This window comes from Equus asinus, chromosome 6 (assembly GCF_041296235.1).
Source record: "Equus asinus isolate D_3611 breed Donkey chromosome 6, EquAss-T2T_v2, whole genome shotgun sequence".
Taxonomy (NCBI): domain Eukaryota; kingdom Metazoa; phylum Chordata; class Mammalia; order Perissodactyla; family Equidae; genus Equus; species Equus asinus.
Window position 1 is genome coordinate 17,672,201 of NC_091795.1, and position 24,859 is coordinate 17,697,059.

At 50.4% G+C, this 24,859-nt stretch overlaps 1 protein-coding gene and 1 pseudogene across 2 annotated transcripts in view; one reads left to right on the forward strand and one right to left on the reverse strand.

Annotated features, from left to right (window-relative positions):
* Positions 1 to 24,859, forward strand: part of LOC106838524 (myelin and lymphocyte protein-like) — a 106,125-nt gene that overhangs the window by 68,878 nt on the left and 12,388 nt on the right. The window contains exon 1 of one of the 2 annotated variants that reach the window (XM_014852695.3): positions 18,100 to 18,373. The exons of the other annotated variant lie outside the window; for it this stretch is intronic. Coding sequence (XP_014708181.1) covers positions 18,281 to 18,373 — 93 coding nt within the window. The 5' untranslated portion in view covers positions 18,100 to 18,280. Of the gene's footprint in view, positions 1 to 18,099; positions 18,374 to 24,859 lie in introns of those variants that run through there. 2 annotated transcript variants of the gene reach the window in all.
* LOC123286709 (small ribosomal subunit protein uS5m-like) overlaps positions 1 to 24,859 on the reverse strand; it is a 363,347-nt pseudogene that overhangs the window by 16,844 nt on the left and 321,644 nt on the right.

Genomic DNA, 24,859 nt, shown 5'->3' on the forward strand with positions numbered 1-24,859 from the left:
TGCCCAACCAGCCTCCTTATCAAGGGACCAGGCGAGGCTCCTGCTTATCCCTGAGCAGCGGGTGTCCGCTCCCTGCCAGCTCAGGGGATCATTCAGACAGGCCAATCCAGCCTCCTCTGGGGACCTCCCCTGACCCCTGGTTGCTGGGAAGCCTGCCTCCCACGGCCCCTGCCGCTCACCTCCTCCTGGTGCACTTGCCACACACAGGCTGCCCCTACAGCTCCAGCTGCTTGTCCCCTGTCCCCGGGGCAAGCCCCTGTGTGGCCCTGCCTGGCAGCTGGCCCTGGTTGGAGCTGTAAGTGACAAGGAGCCTGCCTTTCCTCTGAGGGTCTTTGTATTGTGTCCCCACCAGAGGTACCTTTAAATTTCATGGGACAATTGGTGTTGTGACTGCATGGTGTGGCCGTGACCTCTGGCTCTTGAATGCCCTCCCGGGGTGGCTGCTTTTGGTTTGGTAACTGGTCCAGACCATGGAGAGGGGCTTGGCACAGAGCTGGCATGTTAGCCATGTTGCCCACTGAGTGTGGCTGCCAGTGGTCACAACTCTCTCCTGACCCCAATTTCCTCAGTGAGGGGATATTGTACATGAGGTGCTAATTGGCCCAACTCTGGGGACTGCATGCCAGCTCAGGCGAGGCCCACTTTAGGGCACTGCTTCCATGTCATTTGTCTTTATTGTTATTTGGGGCAGAACCCTGGTGTGTCTCGGGTGACCCCTGTGGAAGAAGGCATTGGTTGGCCTCCCCTGTGGTAGAGAAATGATGCCCCCATCTCACGTGGTGGATGTGGCTCGGGTGGGAGTATCAGTCCACCTGTCTCACTGCTGCTCACACCTGGCTGCTGTCACCTCACACTTGCTGCCCCCAGGTCCTCAGGGGTATTGTGAGTTACACCCTCCCCCACCTCAATACCCGCAGAAGTTACCCAGCTGCTTAAATACTGCAGGGCCCCTGCCAGTGTGCTTGGGCCTGAGTGAGGGCCCCGCATGTCCACGTGCAAAGGGCCTGAGACCTCAGACAGGGGTAACTGTGCTGTCCCAGGAGAGGCTGCTCTCTCTCCTCAGAGCAAACCCAGATCCCGGAAGGGGAGGCCCCTCCCTCTCCTTTTCTTGGAACCTCCCAGAAGGCCGCACCATCAGTTCTCAGAGACAGAAATAAACCAGGGCTCTAGGCTGCTGGAAGCCTCCTTCCAAAAAAAAAAAAAAAAAAAGAAAGAAACCTGGATACTGGGGAGGAGGAGGTTAAACTATATATATATATGTATATATATAAAATTATACATTAATATATACATATATGTAAAATTAAATTGAAACAAAAGTCCATAATCTGACTCATTTGAAAATCTAAACTTTACTTTAAAAAATGATGTAAGGAAAACATAAACGAGTACTGACTGGCTTTTTGCCTATCTAACATAGATTCTAAATTAACATTTGTGTATATGAAACAACTGACAAAGTTTCATGGACTTACTCAACACTGAGGCTCAAATTATAGTTACACCTGAGGACAATGAAACATGCATGATACCCCTATAATCTTAGGAAGTAACTAATCATAAGATAGAGAAGAGATAGGTGTGCTTCCCTTTAACTGTAGCCTTGGCTAAATTTCCCATAGTTATAGTCCCATTGCCCTAAAATATCCCACAGATGCCCTGACACAAAGAGTAATAAGTTAAAATTAAATTAAGTCTTTGATACTTACAAACTGGTTTGACTAAATGCGACCCCACAGACTCCTGGTTGTAATAGTTACCATGGTCCCATGTTAGTTATAACAAGGCCTTTTCAAGGATTAAAACTTATTATACAAGATCTAATGAGTGAATGGATGATTATCCTCATTGCTTCTCCGTTGACAGCCCAGTTTTGCCTGCTCTGACCCCTGAAAAGACATCTGGCCCCTCGTGGTGAATTATTGCAGCCTTCACGCTGTGGTCCATCCAGTCAGACCCCCATGCCCAGTACCCGTTGTTGAAATCACTGACTCCATCCGGTCAGCAGCCAGTGACTACTCTGCTGTTGTGGATTTGGATGGTGTGTGCTGTTCAGAGCCTATTTCAGTAGCCTCCCAGCTGCAGGGTGCCCTCCCCTCTGTGGAATAACTGTATTTTCTCGTTTTCTGTGTTCTTGATGCTGTGGCATCTGAGGTCTTGCTGATAAGGAGAGACGGCCCCTCCCAGGGTGGCCAATTCTTAGAGATACAGACGACTCACTTGCAAACCTCTCAGTCCAAAGCCCGTGCCCCGCCCCTCCTCTGCCTGGCTCTCACCCTCCAGAAGCCAGCATTCCTCTCCCTCATCCCCAGGGCCAGGACAGGACACCTAGGGCCACCGCTCCGCCCCAGAGCCCGCGGAAATGACTCAAAGCAACCCATCCTCAGCCTGCTCGCCCTGCCCTGCCCGCTCCTTCCTGTGAATCCACAACAAGGCTCCTGCTCCCTCTGCCCCCTCACTGACCTTGATGCCTCCCCACGTGACCCCTGTGCTGGGGCGTGCCCTCCTCCTGGGACTGTGAGCTGCAAACTGCCTTTTCAGTGGCATCTGAACACTGAGCTGTTGGCCTCGCCAGACCTGAATAATCATAAAATCTACACTGTAAAACACTCCAGAGGACACAGTGCACCTTTTCTGGGCTACCCAGGGGTCCCCCCATAGCTCTGCCACTGCACAGTCTTCCGGGCAAGATCTTACCTGCACCCCCTTTGCCCAGGAGCACAGCTGTGACGTTACAGGGATGACGTCCTCCTCCAGGGAACTGTGTTTAATGCTCTCATCGAGGACACACAATCCAGCATCTTTTAGTCCACTTGAGCTCTGGAGGCAACAATTCCTCACTGACAAATTCTAGTTAATCTCACTGGCGCTGCTCCTTACAAACCAGCCCTCCTTCCGTGGGGCTCTCACCAACCAAAGGCTCTGGAAGCTTCCAGATGCCCATCAACAGGCGCTCCTGCCAGGGCTCTAGAAACTCCTTCCCTGCAGAGGCGGTCACAGCCTCCCCTCGGGCTCCTGGGCTCTCTGGGCGGCCTGTGCTGCCCAGCAGTTGCCCCTGGGCTTCTGATGCAGAGCCTGCCCCTCTCAGCTCCATCTGCCCACAGTGGAGCACCAATGACTGACCACGTCCTGGGCTCTCCTGCACACAGAGGCCCTCACAGACCTGTGCCTGTGACCCTCTGCACCCAGCTGCCTCGGGTCGTGAAGGCAGCACCCCACAAACTCAGCACGGCTACAGAGGCCTCCTTGATCTAGGATGGAGCCACCCCTGGGCCCTCTGCATATTCTGCTCGCAGGAGGGGGCCGTCTCCCCTGTCCTCAGTCCCTTGCCAGATGTTTTTCATCTGTCCCAGTGTCAGCAGATTGTGTTCACCATCAAAGAATCTTTAAATTTTATAAAACACCAGTGCACCAAATGCTCTCTGGCTCAGGAACGCTTGGGAAGCACTGAGTCTGGGAAGGTGCTGTGGAGCTTATGGGGGCCCAGGACCTGATGGAAATCTGGGTCTTGAGCAAGGAAGAAGGAAGGTGGGGATGGATGTGGGTAGGCTGCCTCCAAGGTCAGCCCCAATGGAGAAACTTTGCTGCCAGTCCACGTCTGTCCCCTGTGAGTCCTGTGTCAGAACCACCGTGTAGGTGTTATGACAGCCAGGAAGGATAGATCATTCATTCACTCACTCAGATATTCACACTTTCATTCATTCACTTTCTCAACTTACTCATTCACTCACAGACTCAGTCATTCACTTGTTTATCAAACATGTATGCTCTTGATCTTAAGGATAGAAAGATGATTCAGATTGTTCTTTTCTTGAGAGGCTCCCAGGCCTGTTATAGGGGGTAATGTAGAAAAAATCCTGGATGAATAAAGTGCCACGAGAGGCCTGAGGAGGAGCTGCCCTAGGGGGTGCAGGAAGGAGAGGTATGGGGGCTGCACAGGTGGTACCCGGGTCAAGAGGCATCAAGTGCAAGAGAGGGTGGAAGGTGAGTGCACCGACACAGAGAAGGACAGGAAAGCTCTGTTCACTGTGCAAGGACCTGCGAGCATCACACAGACATCAGTTCTAGGGCACAATGAGTGCACACTGAGGGAATTCTGACCAACCTCCGAGGGAGAGGAAATGTGTACTGAGAGAGAAAATGATGGTGTTGATCGGAGATGTAAGAAACTGGGGCAGCCCCATGTAAGCAGCGCAGATCATGAGCCAGACTGTAGACGATTCAGAATGTGGTACCTCCTGACCCCGTTTCCAGACCTGGCATCTCTATCTCAGGACTATGTGGTGGGCGCTGGCTCCAGAGAGCTCAGCAGCAAGTGCTGACCGCAGATCAATGCTCATCAGTGTGGGCAAAAGGACCAGTCACACTTTCTGAACTAGGCTGGCTTCCAGTTTCTCAAAGGGTCTCACCACGTTACCCTATGAGATGCATTGACTCACCCAACAGCTATTTGTGGAGGGCCTTCTCTGTGCCAGCGTTATTCCAGGATGGAGGACAAGGCAGGCCTTCCAGAGGGTGAGTGTTCATTAAACAAGTAAACATTGGACAATTCTCAATAGAAGAAAGTGCCATGAGAAGTGATCAGGGGGACACAATAAGTGATGTGGGGAGGAAGGAGCTTCTGGGGTGGGCGTGTCAGGGAAGGTCTCTCTAAGAGGAGATCACATGACTGAGTCTTCCAGGAAGAGGGGTTCTGGGTGGAGAGAGCACAAAGGCCCTGAGGTGGGGACAGGCTTCCTCTGTCTGAGGAGTGGAGAGGAGGGGCGGTGAGACCTGAACAGCCCCAACAACAGAGATGAGGCTGGGCAGAAGGGGAACCGGGCAGTGCTGTGGAGGAGAGGCCATCAGAAGGTGTGAGCACGGGCTTGAAGTCCCCTGAGCATAGCTCGAGAAGGCTCCTCCAGACCCTCAAGGAGGCTGCCCAGTGGTCCCAGCCAGGGAGGCCTCAGGCTTGGACCAGGGCGGTAAGGGAGAGGAGAGAATGGATGGATGGGTGAGATCTTGTGGAGACTCCCCGGGCTTTGGTGAGGAGCTGATGAGAGGAATCATGCTGCCCGATGGGTGTCCGCAGGCCCAGGTTAGAGCAGGAGAGAGGCGCCTTCCAGTTCACTCTCACTTCTGCTTCCTAAGCCCTGCTTTCCCTCCACCCTTTTTATACATTGATTGACCCCGCCTCCTGCCCTGTGCAGAGTCCCAGGATCCCCTCCTGCTTGTTCAAGAGCTGGGCTCTCTTCATGGTGTCAACTCTGCTGATCAGGTCACAGCTGATGAAAGCAAACCTGATTCATTATCTTTCTCTACTGGATGCCCTGGCAGACAGAACCCAGAACAGGGAGTTAAGAACCAGCTTCCCTTCTGGCCCCTGTGGGCTTTTGAACCAAGGGTCATAAGGTTTTTTGTGGCCGACTACCAGACTGTTCCTGCTTTCCAATGCATGAAGAACTTGGTGACCACAAAGACCATAACAGCATAGAAATGATGCGTCAACATAGGAACAAAGCAATCAACAAAAGAAAGCATAAATTGCTTTAAGGCTGTATTAATTAATACAAGTGAAGTAGTCATTGAAACCCATGAGAAACTCAGGGTGACTCTTGTGATACGACGACCTTTCTCAAAATTGTGAAAGTTGTGTGCACACCTAGCAGTGGGCACCTCAGCCTAACACTCCTCACCCGACAGATTTCTTAGGGAAACATTGATAGGAACTCGGAAAGCTCTAATACCAAACTTAACATTTATGAATACCAGCCTTAGCAGTGCTTAGAAAGTTCCTGAGGAGTTGCTCTGTGAGGTATCTTCAAGTTATCTGGAAAGTCCAGGGAGCCAGCTGTCCTTTGCTTGTTAAGAACATGAACAACCAAGAAAGATTCAGGGAGGATTTGTCCAGTCAGTTCTTGGCCTGTGGGGAGGAGCCTGACAGTTCCCCAGGGGCCCTGCTTGAGCCAATCTCTTCTTTCAGTGGTGTGGATGCGCTCCTTACACTCCCTCCCTATCTCGGAACTGAGTGCCTGAGCCAGGGGATTTCAGATTGTAAGTAGCATCAAATTATGGTGAAAAAAGTATTCCCTTTTCAATATTTTAGATAAATCATTCTTTTTATTTTATTTGTTAGTTCAAATAAAACTCAAAAATTAAAAAATAGTGAATGGGGAAAAATAATTTTTCTTTCCACCTCTCTCTCCCCCAATCACCCACTTGACCTCCCAGGAGGAAACTGTTGCCACCAACTTCTTGTGCATGTGTCCCAAATGTCCCAGGCATCTAAAAGAAGATTCCAGAGCAGTGGGGGAGTCTGGACAGTTCAGTGAATGTTGCTGGAACAATGATCCATCATCTGAAAACAGGAAATTGGATCTGTACCTTCACCACGCACAAATGTCTGTTCTATGTGGACTAAAGTCCTAAATGAGAAGGAAAAAAACCCATGCCCTTGGGATAGGGAAGAATTTCTCTTAAGAAAACACAAACCATAAGAGAGAAGCCTGATAAAGTCTCCTTCATTAAAAGCAAATACACCAATAAACTTCTTCCCAGAAGTCACAGATTGAGAAAAGACATTTGCAAAGAATGAAACTGTCACAGTGCTAGTACTTGAAAATACAGAGAACATCTATAAACATCATCTCAGAGTCCACGGATTGGCAAGATTTAAAGAACTTGGCAATGCTAGGTGTTGGAAATGTGGAGTGACAGGAGCCCTGCCCTGGGGGAGGGAGAGTCAGTTCACCCCACTCCACAGGGAGCTGCAGATGAGGCTGGACCCTCAGGGCCAGTGGGTCTCATCCTTCTCATGTTGTCATTGGTGCCACATCTCCACTCTTTCTCAAGCCCTGAGGGAGACCCTGGTTTGGCCACAGAATCTTCTGGAATATAATCCTGCTGTTTGGTTTTCATGGTATGTATTTTCAAGTTCCTTTCTTTTATTTTTATTATTTTATTTTTTTTAAAGATTGGCACCTGAACTAACATCTGTTGCCAATCTCCTTTTTTTTCTTCTCTCCCCAAAGCTCCCCCGTACATTGTTGTATATTCTAATTGTGAGTGCCTCTGCTTGTGCTATGTGAGAAGCCACCTCAGCCTGGCTTGATAAGCAATGCCATGTCCGTGCCCAGGATACGAACCGGCAAAACCCTGGGTGGCTGAAGCACAGTATACAAACTTCACCACTCGGCCATGGTGCCAGCCCCTCAAGTTCCTTTCTCTGTATGGTAAATGATGCTGTTTTTCCATTTACAAAGGTGACAAAGTTTCCACTTAAAAAGCACAGTGGTGGGTCAGAGAATTCTGGGAAGATTATGGAGTGGGAAGCACTAGGAATCTGTCTCCCCACCTGGACAACAACTACACTGGCAGAGTCTGTCTGATATACCAATTTTGGAACTCTGGAATCATGAAGACTTGCAACTTCCAGGGGAAGACTTGGGGAAGACTTCAGTACCCCACTCACAATAATGGATGAAACAACCAGGCAGAAGATAAGTAAGAAATAGAGGACTTAAATGACACAATAAACTAACCAGATCTAACAGACACACACAGAATGCTCTACCCAACAACAACAGAATACACATTCTTCTCACATGCACATGGGACATTGTTCAGGGTAGAGCATATGTTAGGCCACAAATTCAGTCTTAATAGATTTAAACAGATAGATATTATACAATGTATCTCCTCTGACCACAACAGGATGAAATTAGAAACAAGTAACAAGAGGAAAACTTTAAAGTTTGCAAAATTGTGGAAATTAAACAATACACTTTTAAGTAATCAGTATGTCAAAGAAGAAATCAGAAAGGAAATTAGAAAACACTTAGAGATGAATGAAAACTAAAACACTACATACCAAAAACTATTGGGTACAACAAAAGCAGTGCTAAGTCAGGAAACGTATAGCTATGAACACATATTACAAAACAAGAAAAATCTCGGATCAGCAACCTAAGGACCTAGAAAAAGAAGTTAGTAGAAAGTAAAAAATAATAAAGATGAAAGCAGAAGTAAATGAAATAGAGAATTAAAAAAATAGAGAAAATCAATGAAACCAAAATTAGTTCTTAACAAAAATCAAAAAATTGACAAACCTTTATCTTGATGGACTAAGAACACTAGAGAGAAGACTCAAACTGCTAAAACTGGATATGAAAATGGAGACATTACCACCAACTCTACAGATATAAAAAGGATTATAAGAGAGTACTGTGAACAATTGTACCCTTCCAAATTGGATAACCTACATGACACAGACAAATTTCGAAAAACACAAAACCTACCATGACAGAAACGCAAAGAAATAGAAAATCTGAATAGACCTATTACTAGTAAAGAGATTGAATCAGTAATCAAGAATATCCCAAAAAAGAAAAGCCCTGGACCTGATGGTTTCATTGGTGAATTTTATCAAACATTTAAAGAAGAAATAATACTAGTCCTTCTCAAGTTTTCAAAAAAATTGAAGAGAAGGGAACACTTCCAAACCCATTCTATGAGGTCAGCATTACCCTGCATATCAAAAGCAGAAATGGGGGCCAGCCCTGTGGCTCAGTGGTTGAGTTCGTGTGCTCAGCTTTGGTGGCCCAGGGTTTCACTGGTTTGGATCTTGGGTGTGGACATGGCACCGCTCATCAAGCCATGCTGAGGTGACATCCCACATAGCACAACCAGAAGGACCTACAGCTAGAATATACAACTACGTACTGGGGTGGTGCTTTGGGGAGAAGAAGAGGGAGAAAAAAAAGATTGGGAACAGTTGTTAGCCCAGGTGCCAATCTTAAAAACAACAACAACAACAAAAAAAAAAACAAAGACATCAGAAGAATACTATAGTCCAATATCCCTTAAGAACATTAATGCAAAAATCATTAACAAAACACTAGCAAACAGAATTCAGTAGCATATGAAAAGGATTATATACCATGACCAAGTGGGATTTAGTCCTGGAATGCAGGGATGGTTCAACATCTGAAAGTCAATCCACATAGTACATTACATTAACAGAATGAAGGAAAAAAACCACATGGTAATCTCAATTGATGCAGAAAAAAAATTGGACAAAATTCAACACCCTTTCATGACAAAAAAAACTCAACAAACTAGGAATAGAAGGAAACTACATCAACACAATAAAAGCCATATATGCAAAACTCACAGTGAACATCATACTCAATGGTGAAATACTGAAAGCATTTCCTCTAAGATCAGGAGCAAGGTAAGGATGCCCACTTTTAGCAATTCTATTCAATCTACTACTGGAAGGTCTAGCCAGAGCATTTAAGCAAGAAATAGAAAGAAAAGTCATTCAAATTGGAAAGGAAGAAGTAAAGATATCTGTGTTCATAGACAGCACAATCTTATACGTAAAAAACCCTGAAGATTCCACCAAAAAACTGGTAGAACTAAGAAATAAAACCATAAAATTAGCAGGAGACAAAGTCAACACACAAAATCAGGTGCCTTTCTATACACTAACATAGAACAATCTGAAGCACAAATTACAAAAACAATTTTATTTACAATAGCCTCAAAAAGAATAAAATACTTAGGAATTAACTTAACCAAGGAGATGAAAGACTCGTACAATGAAAACTATGAAACATTGTTGGAAGAAATTGAAAATGATATAAATAACTAGAATCATATCCCATGTTCATGGATTGGAAGACTTGACATTAAAATGTCACTGCTACCCAAAGCGATCTACAGATTCCATGAAATTCTTATCAAAATCTGAATGATTTTTTTTCAGATATAGAAAAACTCATTCTAAAATTGTGTGGAATCTAAAGGGACCCTATCAGCCAAAACGCCCTTGTAAAAGAAGACCTAAACTGGAGGACTCACACTTCCTGATTTCAAAACTTACTGCAAAGCTACAGGAATCAAAGAAGTGTGATATTGTCATAAAGACAGACATATGGACCAATGAGATAGAATATAGGACCCAGAAATAAATCCTTACATATATGGTCAAACGATTTTTGAAAAGAGTACCAAGGCCATTCAATGGGGAAAAGACAGACTTTTCAACAAATGGTGCTGGGAAAACTGGATATCCACATGGAAAAGGATGAATTTGGACTCTTACCTAACATGATACACAAAAATTAACTCAAAATGGATCAAAGATCTAAATGTAAGACATAAAACACTTTGAAGAAAACATAGGATAAAAGCCTCACAACATTTGAATTTGGCAATGATTTCTTGGACAGGACACCAAAGGCAGAGGCAACAAAAGAAAAAGTGGAGAAACTTGGCTTCATGAAAATTAAAATATTTTGTACATCAAGAGACTCTATCCAAGAATAAAAAAGCAATCCATGGGGCCAGCCCGTGGCAGAGTGGCTAAGTTTGCGGGCTCCAATGCAGCGGCCCAGGGCTTTGCTGGTTCGGATCCTGGGTGAGGACATGGCATCACTCATCATGCCATGCTGAGGTGGTGTCCCGTGAGCCACAACTAGAAGGACCCACAACTAAAATATACAACTACGTACTGGGGGGATTTGGGGAGAAAAAGCAGAAAGAAAAAAAAACGCAATCCATAGAATGGAAGAAAATATTTGCAAATCATATATCAAGAGATTAATATCCAGAATATAGAGATGATTCCTAAAACTCAACAAGAAAGAAGCAAACAGCCGAATTCAAAAATGAGCAAAGGACTTGAATAGACATTTCTCCAAAGAAGGTGTATAAATGACTAATAAGCACATGAAAAGATGCTCAACATCACTAATCATTAGGGAGATGCAAATCAAAACTACAGTGAGATATCACCTCACACCCATTAGAATGCTGTGAAAAACAAAACAAAACAGAAGGTGAGTGTTAGTGATGATGTAGAGAAATTGGAAAGCTTGTGCACTGTAGGTGAGAATGTAAGAGTGTGTGCCTGAGTGACTCGTCGTGTGCTGAGTGGATGCGGTCTCAAGGCCTTCTTGAGAATGAGTTGTCCTTTCCCAGACCTGCTCCCTCTGAGTGACTGATCAGAGGTGGGGGAGGTGGGAGAGGATGTCGTGTCTCAGAGAACCTGACAGTGCCGGGATTCTGGTCTCCCTGAGGATTAAGGGGTTGAGGGGAGATGTTGGATCTGAGAGGTGATGAGGTCTCGGACGTGATGGTTTGGGAGAATGGTGGGGTCTGGAAGGTCTTGGGTCTGTGAGGTGATGGGGAGGGAGGTGATGCAGGGATGATGGGGTCTGAACCATCTCCGATGATGCGATGGGCAGTTCTGCTCAATCAGGAGTGCTCCCAGACCAGCTGAGTTGCTCAGATGAGCGTCCAGCCCTCCTCCCCACAGGATGTGGTTATCATCCACCCTCTTCAGCCAGGCGGTTTCCTGTCCACCTCTGGGGTGCATGTCTCTGGAGCTTCCTTCTCTCTCATCCAGGTGAGGCAGCCATGAGTCCTTCCAAGGGCTTGGCTGCTCTGAATCATAGACTAAGACCCAGGGCAGCCAAGATTTTTCCTTCCTCTTCCTTTAGGGTGCACTATGTGTCATGGTTGGCAAGTTTAGGAAACCAACGGAACACAGCCCCTGAGGAGTCTGAGGGTTCCTCAGCTTTCCAGAACCTGCCTGCATGCTCCACTTTCCCTTCCCTCTTTCCTTCTCTCCTTTCCTCCACTCTCTCTCCTTGCCCTTCAGCAAACACTCATGTTCCTCCCATGGACCAGGGACAGTGCTAAGCACCCAGGACCAAGAGATGAGTCAGCGAGTCCCTCCTACTCTCCCTAGGGACATGCCATTCTTCTCGGCACCAAGTTTCATACTCCATTTGGTTGAGGTTCGGTGATTTTATTGTATTTTCTGATCTCATGCTGTTCCAGATATCTAGGCTCCCTAGGCCAATTTAGAGACTTCTGGGCTGGTCCCTGGATCCCTGTTTCTTTTGGTGCTGTCCCAAGTTCTTGGCACTGACCAAGCATTCCGAGAACTGAAGAGATATGGGCACCTGCTGGCCTCACCTCTGTTCCTTCAGAGAGGACCTCACACTGGCCTTGGCAAGGGCCTCGATGGCCCCCACACTGGAATGCTTGCAGGAACAGTGGCCTCACTTTCACCACCGAGGCTCCCAGAGGTACCTCCCTTTCTGGCCTTGCCACCTGTGCTCAGACAGCTTGGATGCCTGAATGACTGGACAAATCTTGAGGCTGAATGAATGGACAAGTCATTCATTCTGCGTGGAAATAGGAGCTCAGAGAGGTAACCAGTCTCCTCTCCATGAGTTCTAATAGGTAATAGACAGAGATGAAAACGGTTGCCTTGCTTTGGAAGAATCAGGGGACATTAGTACAATTTCCTTTGCTGTGTTTGCTAAGTGTAAGCATGTCTTCTCCAATAGAAAATAGAAATGCTAAGAATAGGGAACCAGACAGGGCCCACTGGTGTGGTAGGTGGGAGGGTAAATGTTCCCTCACTCTCTCAGGTGGCTTCTCTAGAAGGTGGGCTCCTGGTCATCATGAAGGGTCAGTCCCCATGGGGAGGCCTTTGGAGGAAGCCCAGGTAGAAGGATGAGTGTGAGAGTGAAAGGTGGGCCCAGGGCTGTTCCAGGAGCCATATGCTAGATTCTGATCTTCCCTCAGCAACTGCTTCCCCATCTAAGAAGCTCGCTGTGTGGCAAAGGTGCTCTGCAGGGGCTGTAGGTGAAAACTGGGAGGGAAGTGCTGAACTGGGGAACAGGCGGCCCAGCCCCAACCTGCTGAGGCTGCATTCCCAGGACCCCCTGGCCCAGGCCTGCTCTGGGCCTCTGATGTTTTTTTTTTTTTTAAAAATGTACTGCCATTAACTTTCAGTTTTTTTCTTTTTTTTTTTTTTAAAGATTTTATTTTTTCCTTTTTCTCCCCAAAGCCCCCCGGTACACAGCTGTATATTCTTCGTTGTGGGTCCTTCTAGTTGTGGCATGTGGGACGCTGCCTCAGCGTGGTTTGATGAGCAGTCCCATGTCCGCGCCCAGGATTCGAACCAACGAAACACTGGGCCGCCTGCAGCGGAGCGCGCGAACTTAACCGCTCGGCCACGGGGCCAGCCCCTGGGCCTCTGATGTTTTAGGCAACTTGGGCCAAATCCCCAGTGAAACTTACTAAGCAGGTCGTGAGCTCTCACGCAGAGGTGCAGGGTCTGGCCCCTCTCTGGGCAGAGAGAATGAGCCCTGTCACTCTCAGGGCCAAACAGGGGACATGACTGAGCTTGATGGATGCCTTATGTTCTTTGAATTTTGCCTCTTTCTCCTTAGCCCAGCCTGCCCTTGGCCTTTCCAGCTCTGCCCCAGGAGCCACCCTGCTCCCCACGGAGATCAAAGGCTCTCTGGCCTCTGGGACTCACCCATGCTGCTCCCTGGCCTGGCACATCCCTCCTCCCTCTGCTCTGCACAGGCCCTCCTCACACTGCCCTGTGGGCATCAGTCCTGTCTCTTCTTCCAGAACTCGCTGCCTGTGCCTGCTTCCTTCTGCCCTGGACCCCCGTGGCTGTCCACGCTCTACCTCCTGCCCCTCCCTGAGTGCCCTCGACTCTTATGTTGGATTTCCTTATTTATCCTTGCAGCCCTGCAGTGTGGAGAGCAGTGCCTGATGCTCCTCCAGGAGATGGCCTGGGGCCTGGCACAGGCTGTTCCTCTGTAGGGAAGCTCTCCCCCTCCCCCTAGTTAACCACCGCTCACTCACTCAAGCGCCCCTTCCTCCCACAAGCTCCCCAACCCCCAGGCCAAGCCCGGTTGTGCTGGTGGATGCTCTTGGGGCTCCCTTCCAGCAGCAACCTCGTTACACATTTATGATGCAGGTGTGTGAATGGTGCCCATCTCCCACCCCCATGAGAAGCTTCAGAAAGGCAGGGAGCACGTCCGCCCTGCTCCCACTGCCCGGCACTCACTGACCTGGTGCTGACGGGGCACTGAGGGCAGGGCCTCTATTACTGCTGCATCTTCAGTGCACCCAAGATGCGCTCAGAAATGGGCCCTGTCCCCACCCCAGCCTGATTGTATAATGACTGGCCCGTGTGCCTCCTCTCAGTGTCTGGTCTGCAGAGATGGGGAAAGCACCCAGTGCAGGCCCAGCCCAGGGGTCTATTGACTCTGAATGTGCTGTTCCTTTGGGAGGGAACTCACCTAAGGAGCAGGGACTCTGTCTTCCCTACTCGCAGACCCTCCACCCTCCGTTCCTGTCCCTGAGACACCAGACAACGCCAGCCCCTGCTGGGTGCTCGGAATTTGGAGCTTGGTGACGACTCTCTCAGGCGGTGGGACAGTGCCAATCTCCCTGGAACTAGGAGACACGAACCTGGAAGAGGATGGGGACAAGTGAGAAAGATCACATGTGGTGGCTCATTGTTACTAGAGGCTGCAGGGCACAAGTGCCCTACTGGCCCATCACAGGGCAGCTCTCTGGTGAGTAACTAGTCACCACCTGGTTTTCAAGTGTGTGGATTGTATGCAGTAGGCATGGAGGCAGTGGGGACAGTCAGCTTTCTGAAGTCAAGCAGGCCGGGTGTCCTCCCTGTGGCCTGGACACGTTCCCTCCCCATATGAGCCTGCAGGATGGGGTGACAGCTGTCAGAAAGGCTCCATGGGATTAATGAGGTCATGTGGGCAAAGTGCCTATGGAGGGGCCGGGCACTTAGTAGGCCCTCAGCAGTGCTGTCTCTCCTCTGCCCTCCTGGGGTCAGGGCAGCTGGGACTCCATTAGTCCATCGGGCCAGCAGGTGCCCTTGTTGCTTCTGCCAGGAGTGGGAATCCAGGGCTGTGGGTGACTGTGAAACAGACACAATCCCTTGGGGTCAGTGCTGGCCCAGGGCAACTCTCTGAACTCAGCCTTTATCCAGCCTCCCCATCCATAATGAGGGTGATGACCTCCGACCTTGTCTTCCCAGTCAGGGAGGAAAGGTCCAGAGCCCTGTGAGCCGGGCAGAGATGCCTCAGGGAGCCAGTGCCCAGCGCCACGTTTGAGATGAGCACGAAGACTGGCTTTGGTGGCTGCCGATGGTCTGCATGGAACATGGCATTTGACTGGCAATTGTCCATCTTAAGTATAATTCTTTTTTTTTCCTTTCTGTATTGTTTGATTTTTTTTCCAGTTTTACTGAGAAATAATGGACATACATCACTGTATAAGTCTCAGGGGTACAGCATGATGGTTTGATTTACATATAAATGTGAAGTGATTACCACAATAGGTTACTTAACGTCCATCATCTCATTTAGATACGAAAAAAAAAAGAAAAAATATTTCTCCTTGTGGTGGGAACTCTTAGGCTCTACTCTCTTGACAACTTTCCTGCATCTCACACAGCTGTGTTTGCTGAAGTCACCGTGCTGGACACTATGTCCCTGGTACTTATTCATCTTATAACTGGAAGTTTGTACCTTTTGAGCACCTTCCTCCAGTTCCCCTCCCCCAGCCCCCATCTCTGGTAGCCACAAGTCTGATCTCTTTTTCTATATGAGTTTAGTGGGGATTTTGTTGTTTTTTGTTTTTTTAGGTTCCTCATATAAGTGAGATCACACAGTATTTTTCTTTCTCTGCCTGACTTATTTCACTCAGCGTGATGCCTTCAAAGTACATCCATGCTGTCACAAATGGTAGGATTTCCTCGTTTTCTATGGCTGAATAATATTCCATTGTCTATATACACCACGACTTCCTCCTCCATCCATCCATCCATTAAGTATGGTCTTGATCAGGGGCTTGCAGCTATGGAGGCGCAGTGTCACTCAGGTTCAAGGCTGAGCTCCACCACTCACCTGCTGTGTGACCTTGGGCAGCGACTTAACCTTTCTGAGCCTTCATCACTTCAGTAAAATGAGGATCATTCCACAGACCCCAAAAGTAAATCCCACCTACTATGATTTCCTGGCAAGTCCTGCCCCATGACTCTTTCCTTGAACACGTCCCTGTCCCCTAGTCCCTTCTCCCACCCTCAATTTCCTCCCCAACACACACCAGCTGGAGGTGATCTCTTCCACCCTCGGGCTGGCAAAGTAATCATCACTTTCTAGGTCCTACTTGTAGAAACCCACCCCAGGCCATGTTCTTATTTTGACAAAAGCCCCAGTTCCTCCCAGACTGACCCCACGTTCACACCCACTATGCTGCTGGGAGGACCGAGGACCCTGCAGTGAGTCATTATGAGCTGAGGGTGTTTTCTCATGTCCTGCTGGAAACCACAGTGTGGTCCTGTCTTATGGACATGAACCCCATACATCATCGGCTCGTGGCCCAGAGCACCCTGGGGCAGCTCTGTGACCTGCAGACAGACCGTCTCTACTGACCATACTCTACGTTCAAACAGAGTCATTGTGCTTCCTCCTTGGGCGGTCAAGCACCAACAAGGCTGGGTCCATCCTGGCAGAGGATGGGTACTTACTGAGCACCGTGCATGGGCTGGGGTCTTGGTTGGGCACTGAGGACATGATACGGCAGGAAGGAGACAGGAAGATGGGGACAGGGTGGGGGCTGCCCTGCAGAGGGCAGAGTGTGGTCAGGAAGAGGACCATCAAGCAAAGATGGCAGGTGAGATGAGGGTCACAGAGAAAGGGCCCTTCCTAAATCCTTTGTGGCTCTTGAGCCTCATCAAAGGAGGCTGGAGCCCATCAGCCTCACTGGGTTGCACCAGGGAGCTGCGCCTTCTCCCCAAAGTCACAAGCCCAAGGCTGAGGAATTTAGCAGCAAAGGTTTGAAATAGCCAGCAGAAAACTCAACCAAAAAACAAACAAAAAACTTCAAGGCCTGCAAAGAGGTTATTAAGAGTTGGGAAGACCTTTGTGTGTTTAATTAATGAGCACTGACAGAGAAATTGCCAAACGGCTTTGGATAGATTTGCTTGAGGGCAGCTTGTGGCTTGTCCCCACCAGTCTCCTTGAGAGGAAGATGTCCTCCCAGGGCCAGCAGGCTCTGCTGTCATGGTGTATGATGCCCTCAGAGGATGAGGAGCTGTGGGGAGGGCCCCTGACAATCTCACAGCCCTTTGTGCCCAGGAAGTCTCATCCAGGCATCAGGTCCTGCCCTGGGGAGCTGGTGGGGCCAATGGGCCCTGGCACAATGGCACCCTGGGTCTCCAGCCACCACACCTGCAGCCCTGAAGAGGCTCACAGAGGCGCAGTGGGATTTTCTGGTTTTAAATTCCTGGTCCCTCTCCGTAAGTGGTCAGAATGGACAGTTGATGGGCATGGGTTTTGGGGTTTTTTTTGGAAAACGTGTCCAGGGATTTACTTCTTTCCACAAGGACTGGGAAGGAAAGAGCTGTGTAGAGGGAAGGGGTGAAGGTCCCACAGGGGAGAGGGGGCGGTGCCTGCTGGGGCTGTGGGTGCAGCCTCAGAAGTGCTGGGGAGTCTGAGCTGGGGCTGCCCTGGACTGCGGGCAGATTTTCAGCTTTAGGACTGTAGGAGAAAAACTAAAATAAACAGGCAAACTCCTGGAGTCTGATACTTGTTTAAAAAATAAAGTAAAAAAATAATAAAGAAATTGTGGTCCAGAAAACAAAAAAACAGCAGCAGAGGGTAGTGCAAGGACTTGGGGAGGAAGAGTCCTCCCACCACAGGGGCGCAGGGCCGCCCCCTCAGAGAGAAGGGCACGGATCTGCTCGAGGCTGCCCTTCCTGTCCCTTGGATTCAATGCAGATCGGCCCCAGCGCCGCCTCCACCGCCCTCCTCCGGGGCTGGCAGGGCTGAGAGCAGCCTCCTCCCCTCAGACGGACAGACTGAAGCTCCAGCACCGAGTGAAGCCAACTGCGGGTGCAGGGCTCCCAAGGCGCAAGCAGAAGGGGTGGGTGTCCAGAGCTCGTCTTAACACTACTCCTGGAGACCCCAAGCTGCATCTGGACCAAATGGAAAGATGAAGGAGATCCAACTTTGGAGCAGTTAAAGCAATGGTGTCCCGAGGGTTGCCACGTTGGGGAGTTTGGGGAGTCTAGTTATTGATAGTTATCATTCTCAAGAGAGAGTGATCACCTGCGAAGAGGGCAAAGCCTGCGAAGTGGAGATGGCACCCGGAGGTGGGATGCAAGAGTGAGGCCTTGGCCCTCAGCTCTGCAAGCCCGCTGTGAGCCCTCGGGTGGTTCAGGGCGGAGCCTGAGGGACTGTTGCCAGATCCCTTGGGGCGCGCAGGGCTAGGTTGGACGGGACGGGGCGGGGCGGGCGGCGGTCCGGACTCCTCCCTCCCGGGTCCTAGGCGCCTTTGTTCTCAACCCGCCTGCGAGGGCGCCGGGGCCACTGGGCTCCGAGACCAAGGGAGCGGTCAGCGCGGAGCCTGAGCCGCGCGTCCTGTCCTGAGTCCACGCCAGCATGCCGCAATGGCCCCCACAGAGGAGTCGGATGACAACCTCATGCGCATCTACATCGAAATCTCCGCTGCCTTCCCCGACTTGCTCTTCATCTTCGAGTCTGTGAGTGGCTGGCGGGCCCTAGCCGGCGAGGGGGCAGCATGGGCTGTGCCGCGCGCCATCGCAGGGGCTCCGCACAGCGTCCAGAACACACCCACAAGTTGCGCGGGTTAGGGGGATCATCGGGTTATCATGGGGCTAGGGGGTCACCGGGTTAGGGGGGCCCAGGGTGAGGAAAGCCTCCTCCACCCCAGTCGTTTGGCCCTTTCTAGACCAACGACAATGGGGGAAACAGTCTCCAGGACTTCGGTGGAAAAACCAGATTCGCAAATAGGTCAGACATTGGGAGCAGGCCAGGGTCCTTCGCTGCGCGCTGGTTCCGCATCAGCGCTCCGACCCTCTTCCTATGGGCAGCGCAGACGAAGCCCTTATGCGAGAGCGACATCCTTGTAGAGGTGCCCAGTTTTGTCCAGGGTTAGGATTTGGCTTACAAAAATCAGCAAAAGAAACTGGAGCGTCACCAACCGACGTTTGGAGATTGGGTTGGTGTCGTAGGAGGAGCTGAATCTGGATGATTCTCTTCTGGCCTTTGGAAGTATCTGGAGAGAGAACGTATTTGTGACACCTTTGACCTGGAAATAATAAAACAGGCCACCATTTGCTCTGACACAGTCATTCTGTCCTGTGTGTGGAGTCGGGTGAGTGGTGAGGGGAGAGGGCTGGCGAGATAGGTCCCTGCCTTGGTTGACCTTGAGCAGTAGGAAGGCCTCCCTACCTGTGTTAGTCCCTCCTGAGGCTGGAGCCCCACAGCAGTGCAGGTGGCTGTGGGAAAGCGCTTCCTACCCTGGGCTCCTGGTAAAGTGCTCACTGTGTCACCAGGCTTCAGACAGCCTCCAGCTTAAACCCCCCTGGGGCCACAGGCCCTTACCTGGGAGGGGCTGCTCTGTGTATTCTGTGGGTGCCCAGCCATGCAGCCACGGAAACTCTGTTCCTGGCACCCCCGCAGCAGAAGAGTTGGTTGGAAAAGAGTTTGTCCAAACCTGACTGTTTAAAAACAGGACCCCATCTTCTTCTTGTCTCTTTGGAGGCGGGAGGGTGTGACCAGCACAGGGAGCAGGTTCTGTCATCCATGGAGGGTTTGTGGAAAGGGCTAAGGGGACCGAGGTCAGCTGTTGGCCCTGTATCACTGCATTTGTGAGGGTTGAGTTGAGCTCACACCTGTGTGTATCCAGAGTGACATCAAGTCTTGGGGCCGCCCAGGGTCAAGGAAGTGACATCTGGAAGAAACCCTGGACACCACTGTGCCCAGCCCCACCATTTATAGATAGGGACACCGAGGCCCAGAGTGGGGAGGGGCTTATACCCACTGGAACATCCTTTCCCCAAGTGGCTCCTCTGGATGTGTCTATTCAGCGCTTGGCCTGTGTTTCCCCGAAGCTGAACTTCTGAAGATGAGCGCACAGCGCCCAGGACCCGGGATGAGTGGTGGTGGTTCCTTCAGAGGCCACTGTGTTTACAAAGGCAGATTCATGACCAAAAGAGATGGTGGCTGATGGTGAGGTGTGATGGGCAGAGGGATTTTTAAGCAACAAAAGGTCCTCCTAGTGTCTCTTCAGGTGTCCTAATGAGGGGCCTCCTCTGCCTTTGCAGCTGTTTGGGGAGCACTGTGACAAGAATCATGAGAAGGTGTTAGCTGGGCTTCATGCAGAAGACTCTGGCACACCTCCTTCTCTTGCCTTCACAAGAGCTGGCTCAGGTGGCAGCAGGAGATGGCGGGTGTAGGGGACCTGGCTTCACAGAAGGCACAGCCCAGTGCCCACTGCCTCCTCTTGGTGTCCCAGCCAGGGAAGGAGTGCCCCTTGGGGTAGAAACAGCCCAGCCAGGCAGGGCCATCAGTGGGGGAGGTGACAGGAGGATTCCCCTTTACCAAGTGAAAGGAGAGAGCAGGGGGTAGGAAATCTCAGAGCCCTGGGTTAGTGGAAACTTTCTCCTCCAGGGCGGTTTTGTGACCTGCGATAGTAGTGGCTTCTAGAGGAAATAATTCTCCCTTGCCCAGACCTCTTCCTGCTCAGCTGTCTTGGAAGTTGTTTTACTCCTCCCCCTCAGCTCTTGTTCCCCCAATGCCAACACCTCCCCCTGCTTCCTGAGAGATGCTCTATGACTCATTTAACACCTTGGAATCTCTCTCTTCCTCTCTAGATTGGGGGTGGCTCCCAGGGAGCAGGGAGAACAGGAAGAAGGCAGACACCAGTCCTTTAAGTTTCCTCTGCACACTTTGTACATACGAAGTTGGATGTGCTTGGGTGTATGAAAGAGCAGAGAATGAAAGGGCCCAAGGAGGTGCTGGCCGCCCTGGGAGAGTTTTTAAATTATGGACAATTACAAGGCAACAACAAAAAGATAAACAAGCCAGTTAGAAAATGGGCAAAGGACTTGAATAGACATTTCTCCAAAGAAGATATATGGATCCCAGTGAGCAAATGAAAAGATGCTCAACATTATTAGTCATTAGGAAAATGAAATCACAACCACAGTGAGGTATCATTTCACATGAAATTAGGATGACTGTTGCCAAAAAACTGGAAAATAGCAAGTGTGAGCCAGGATGTGGAGGAATTAGAGCCCTCACTCATTGCTGGTGGGAATGTGAAATGGTTCATCTGCTGTTGAAATCAGTTTGGTGGCTCCTCAAAACAATCTCATGTGACCCAGCAATTCCACGCCTAGGTTTATAACCAGAAGAATTGAAAGCAGGGACCTGAATAGGCACATGGACATGCGTGTTCATAGCAGCTCTATTCACAGTAACCAGCAGGTGGAAACAGCCAAAATGTCCCGTCAATGGATGAAAGGACAAACTGTGACATATTCACACAGTGGAATATTATGCAGCCCTAGAAAGGGAGGAAGCACTGAGACATTCCACACAGTTGGAAACACTGTGCTGAGTAAACAGAGCCAGACACGAGGGTCACATATTGTGTGATTATCTTCATATAAAATACCCAGAATGGGCAAATCCATAGACAGAGCACAAACTGGTGGTTTGCCAGGGGCTGGGAGGAGGGGATTGGGGAGCAACTGCATAATGGGTGCGAGGTTTCCTTTTGGGGGATGGAAATGTTTGGGATTAGATAGAGGTGGCGGCTGCACAGCATTGTGAGTGTATTCAATTCCATTGAACTGGGCAGTTTAAAATGGTTAGTTTGATGTTATGCGAACTTCCCTTCAATTTTTAAGAAAACAAAAATTAAGAAACATTTCAAATATTACAGAAAAGTATATATAATACTTTAATAGACACTCACATTATTATCACTCAGCTTTGTCAAATCTTAATATTTTGCCTTATTGACTTTCAGTATGAAGGAAATAAGCTTTTCAGGAGGCTTCTAAGCCCCTGGATGTGCCACTGTCTTACTCCCCTCCCTCCATCCTCAGGAGCCCTGGGCTGGACGCGGTGGTCCTGACGTCCAGGAGGGTCAGCCCTTCCCTGCGCCTTGACTGCCTGTGAGCTCCACGGGGCGCTGTTTGCTGTGTTTTTACACTTCATGGAAGTAGTGTCGTCCTGTCATGTCCTTCTGCAGTGTGCTTTCCATGCAACGGTGTTGAGGTTTATACACGTTGATGCTGTTTGTCCATTCTTCTGTCGATGGTCAATTTGCCTATTTCCAATTGTGACTTTTTGCTGTTGCAGACGGCATTGCCAAAGAACATTCTTGTATTTGCCTCTGTGGTTACATGTTGGGAATTTCTTGGGGGACACACAGAGGATTGGACTCGCTGGGTCACAGGGAACCCACATCTTCATCTTCCCAGAGTTACCACATTGCTGTCCAAAAGGGTTATTCCAATTCACACAGCCCGGGAGTGGAGTCACTGGGAAGCTTATGAAGCTTAATTAGGCTCAGAACCGCCACTTGCTCAGGCCCCTTCCAAGACTCAGACTCATTTTTTTTATTCTTTTATAAAGAAGGTCCCAAATTTTATAAGCTTTCAGGCTAACCCTGGACCTTCCCGACTCCCACCAGCAGCAGATGAAAGTCCCCGTTGTTCCTCATCCTGGCCACACTTGGTAGCATCGGACTTTGTAATTTTCTGCTAATCTAATGGGTGTGAAATGCTTGATTAGTTTTAAATCTGTCATCCAGCGAGTTGATTACTCAGAGTTCCTATTTCCATGCCTGAGCTCCCAATAGCTTGGGAGGAGCAGATGTGAAACCCTTGGCCTCCAGGACCAACAGGGTGGGGCTCCCGTTCTCTCCCAAGGCAGGGACACTGCCCACCAGAGCAGGAAGGGCGATGGCTCAGGGTGGGGCCTGGCAACCTTACCCTGCCCAGCACCCCAGCCCAGAGCCCCTGCCCTCTGAAAGCTCAGGGTCCTCACGGGAGGTGGAAGGCAGCCCAGCCAGGCCTGTGACCCTGGCTCTCTGAGCCCCTGGAGCCCACAGGCCACGCTGCTGTTGCAGGCGGTGGGTCCCAGTGCACCCCACACAGGCCTGGTGGAATGTCCAGGGTCTCCCCTCCCCAACAGCTGCACCCAGGGCTCTGCTTCTGGCCTGTTCCCCTGTCCCCACCCAAGGGGGACATTCCTTTTGGAACCACAGTCTCTGTTTCTTCCTCCTCCTCCTCCCTTCTAAACCAGAGGCGTCCTGACCCTGGGCCCCCATTCACAGCACAGGATGTTAACCTAGGACGCTGTTTGTCTCAGCTCAGGCCAGGCCCCAAGAGGAAACTTCTCTCACAAAGTGCCAGGAGGTACCCCCTGCCCCCCACTTTCAGAATCTGGGAAGGAAATGCCTGGGAGGGGGCAGTGAAGTCACTAACCCAGCTCCCTCCCCCCAGCCCCTGAAAGAATGGCTGGAATGGAGAGAACTTTTCTTTGGACAGAGCCTGCTGGAGTGCCACACCCTTTCCAGGGCGGGCGCCCCCTCCTTGCACGCCCCTCAGGAGCTTGAGGACTCAGACGATTAGGGTCACCTGGTGGGAGGCAGCACTTGTAGGGTGCACTTTTTGGGGTGGGGTGGAGTGGGGGAGCCACCTGGAGCTGGTTTGCGGTTTCCATTCTTATAGTGAAGTGGACACAGTAGTTACTAACATGAGCCTGTTTCTGTGACCCAAAGTAACCAGGGACTTTCTGTCATTTGAGAGTGACCGAACAGGTCCTGGGACCTGCCCTACATTTTCACCTGTCTGGGATTCTCAGACCCCAGAACCAGGATGGGGCACTGGGGTGGCGGGCAGGGTGACAGAGCAGCTTTCTGGTGGGTGGCCCACATTCTGGCTCCACGGAGAAGGCCCCATGAGGACTCCTGGGATGAGAGACGTAGAAGCAGAAACCTGACTTGCTGGGAGGAAACTCAGGCTCCGAGAGGGGCGGCAGCTGCCCAGGTGCCCCGGTCTCCAGGGTGGGACTTCTTGCAGTGACAGCAGGTCACGTCCAGGTTTCTGCATTCACCCAGACACCAGGGATGAACTGCCCACAGCAGGAGGGATCATGAATAGGGGACCCTGCCCACCTGGGAGCCCTGGGCAAGGCCTGTCCCCTGCTCTCCCCCCAGGGAGTGAAGGGACAGCTCAGAGTCACTGGGGAGCTCACATGGCCCTGGGCCTGCTTGTCAAATACACACCCTGGGGGTTCTGAGTCACTAGGTCCAGAGTGGGTCCAGGAAGCTGCTTTTGATAGTCACTGACCAGCCCCCATGGATCCGGCGAGGTTTGGAGTGGATATCGGTAGGCCAGCCCACTGCCTCGACATTGTTATGGGGGAGAGGACAGTGGGGACAGTTCTCAGCGAGAGGCTGGGGCAGGGCCGGGGTTCAGGGCAGGCACCCTCTCTGTGCTGCCCCAGCCAGGGACCCTCCTACAGTCCCCAGAGGGTGGGGGTGGCCCTGCTGGCCAGTGCACACAGTGGCTGAGGCTGGCCTTCCCTGGCTGTGCCCACTGACCCCTGGCCCTGTGTCATCTTCCTGTGCTGTGAGCCCCTCTCTGTGGCTGTTTAGAAGGGGTGAGGACACTGCCCGGGTTTTCTCCTTCCTCCTCTTTAAGGGGGGGAATTACAGGCAGAGGTCTCTCAGGGGTTTGTTCTGGGAGTTGAGAAGTGACTTTTCCGATTTTTCCAGAACCAGAGGCCTGCTTTGATCAGCAGTCAGTGAGTCTGAGTTGTTCTCTGGAAACTGCTAAGTGTGATGGTGGGCTCAGCTCTGGGAGGGTCATGTGTGTGTCATCACAACCAAGCTCCAATGAGGAAGATTGCTCTTAACCTTTCCGTAAGTCACTCCTTGATCTGACCTGATGCAGGTCGGGTAATCTCTCTGTTTGGGGCTCCCTCCTGGCCTCTCAAATCTTAGTCCCTGGAAATAGTGTTTGGGACAAAAGGCCACCAAGGGCAGGCCCTATGAGATGGCCCAGCAGGTGTCCTCCTCGGGTCCTGATGGATGAGGACAGTGGGTGGGGCCCCTGGTCCCTGGAGCACTGCTGCCATGGGGAAGTGTGGCCGACTCCTCACAGGTTGCAGACTGTCCTGGGAGCAGGAGCAGCTCCCTGGAT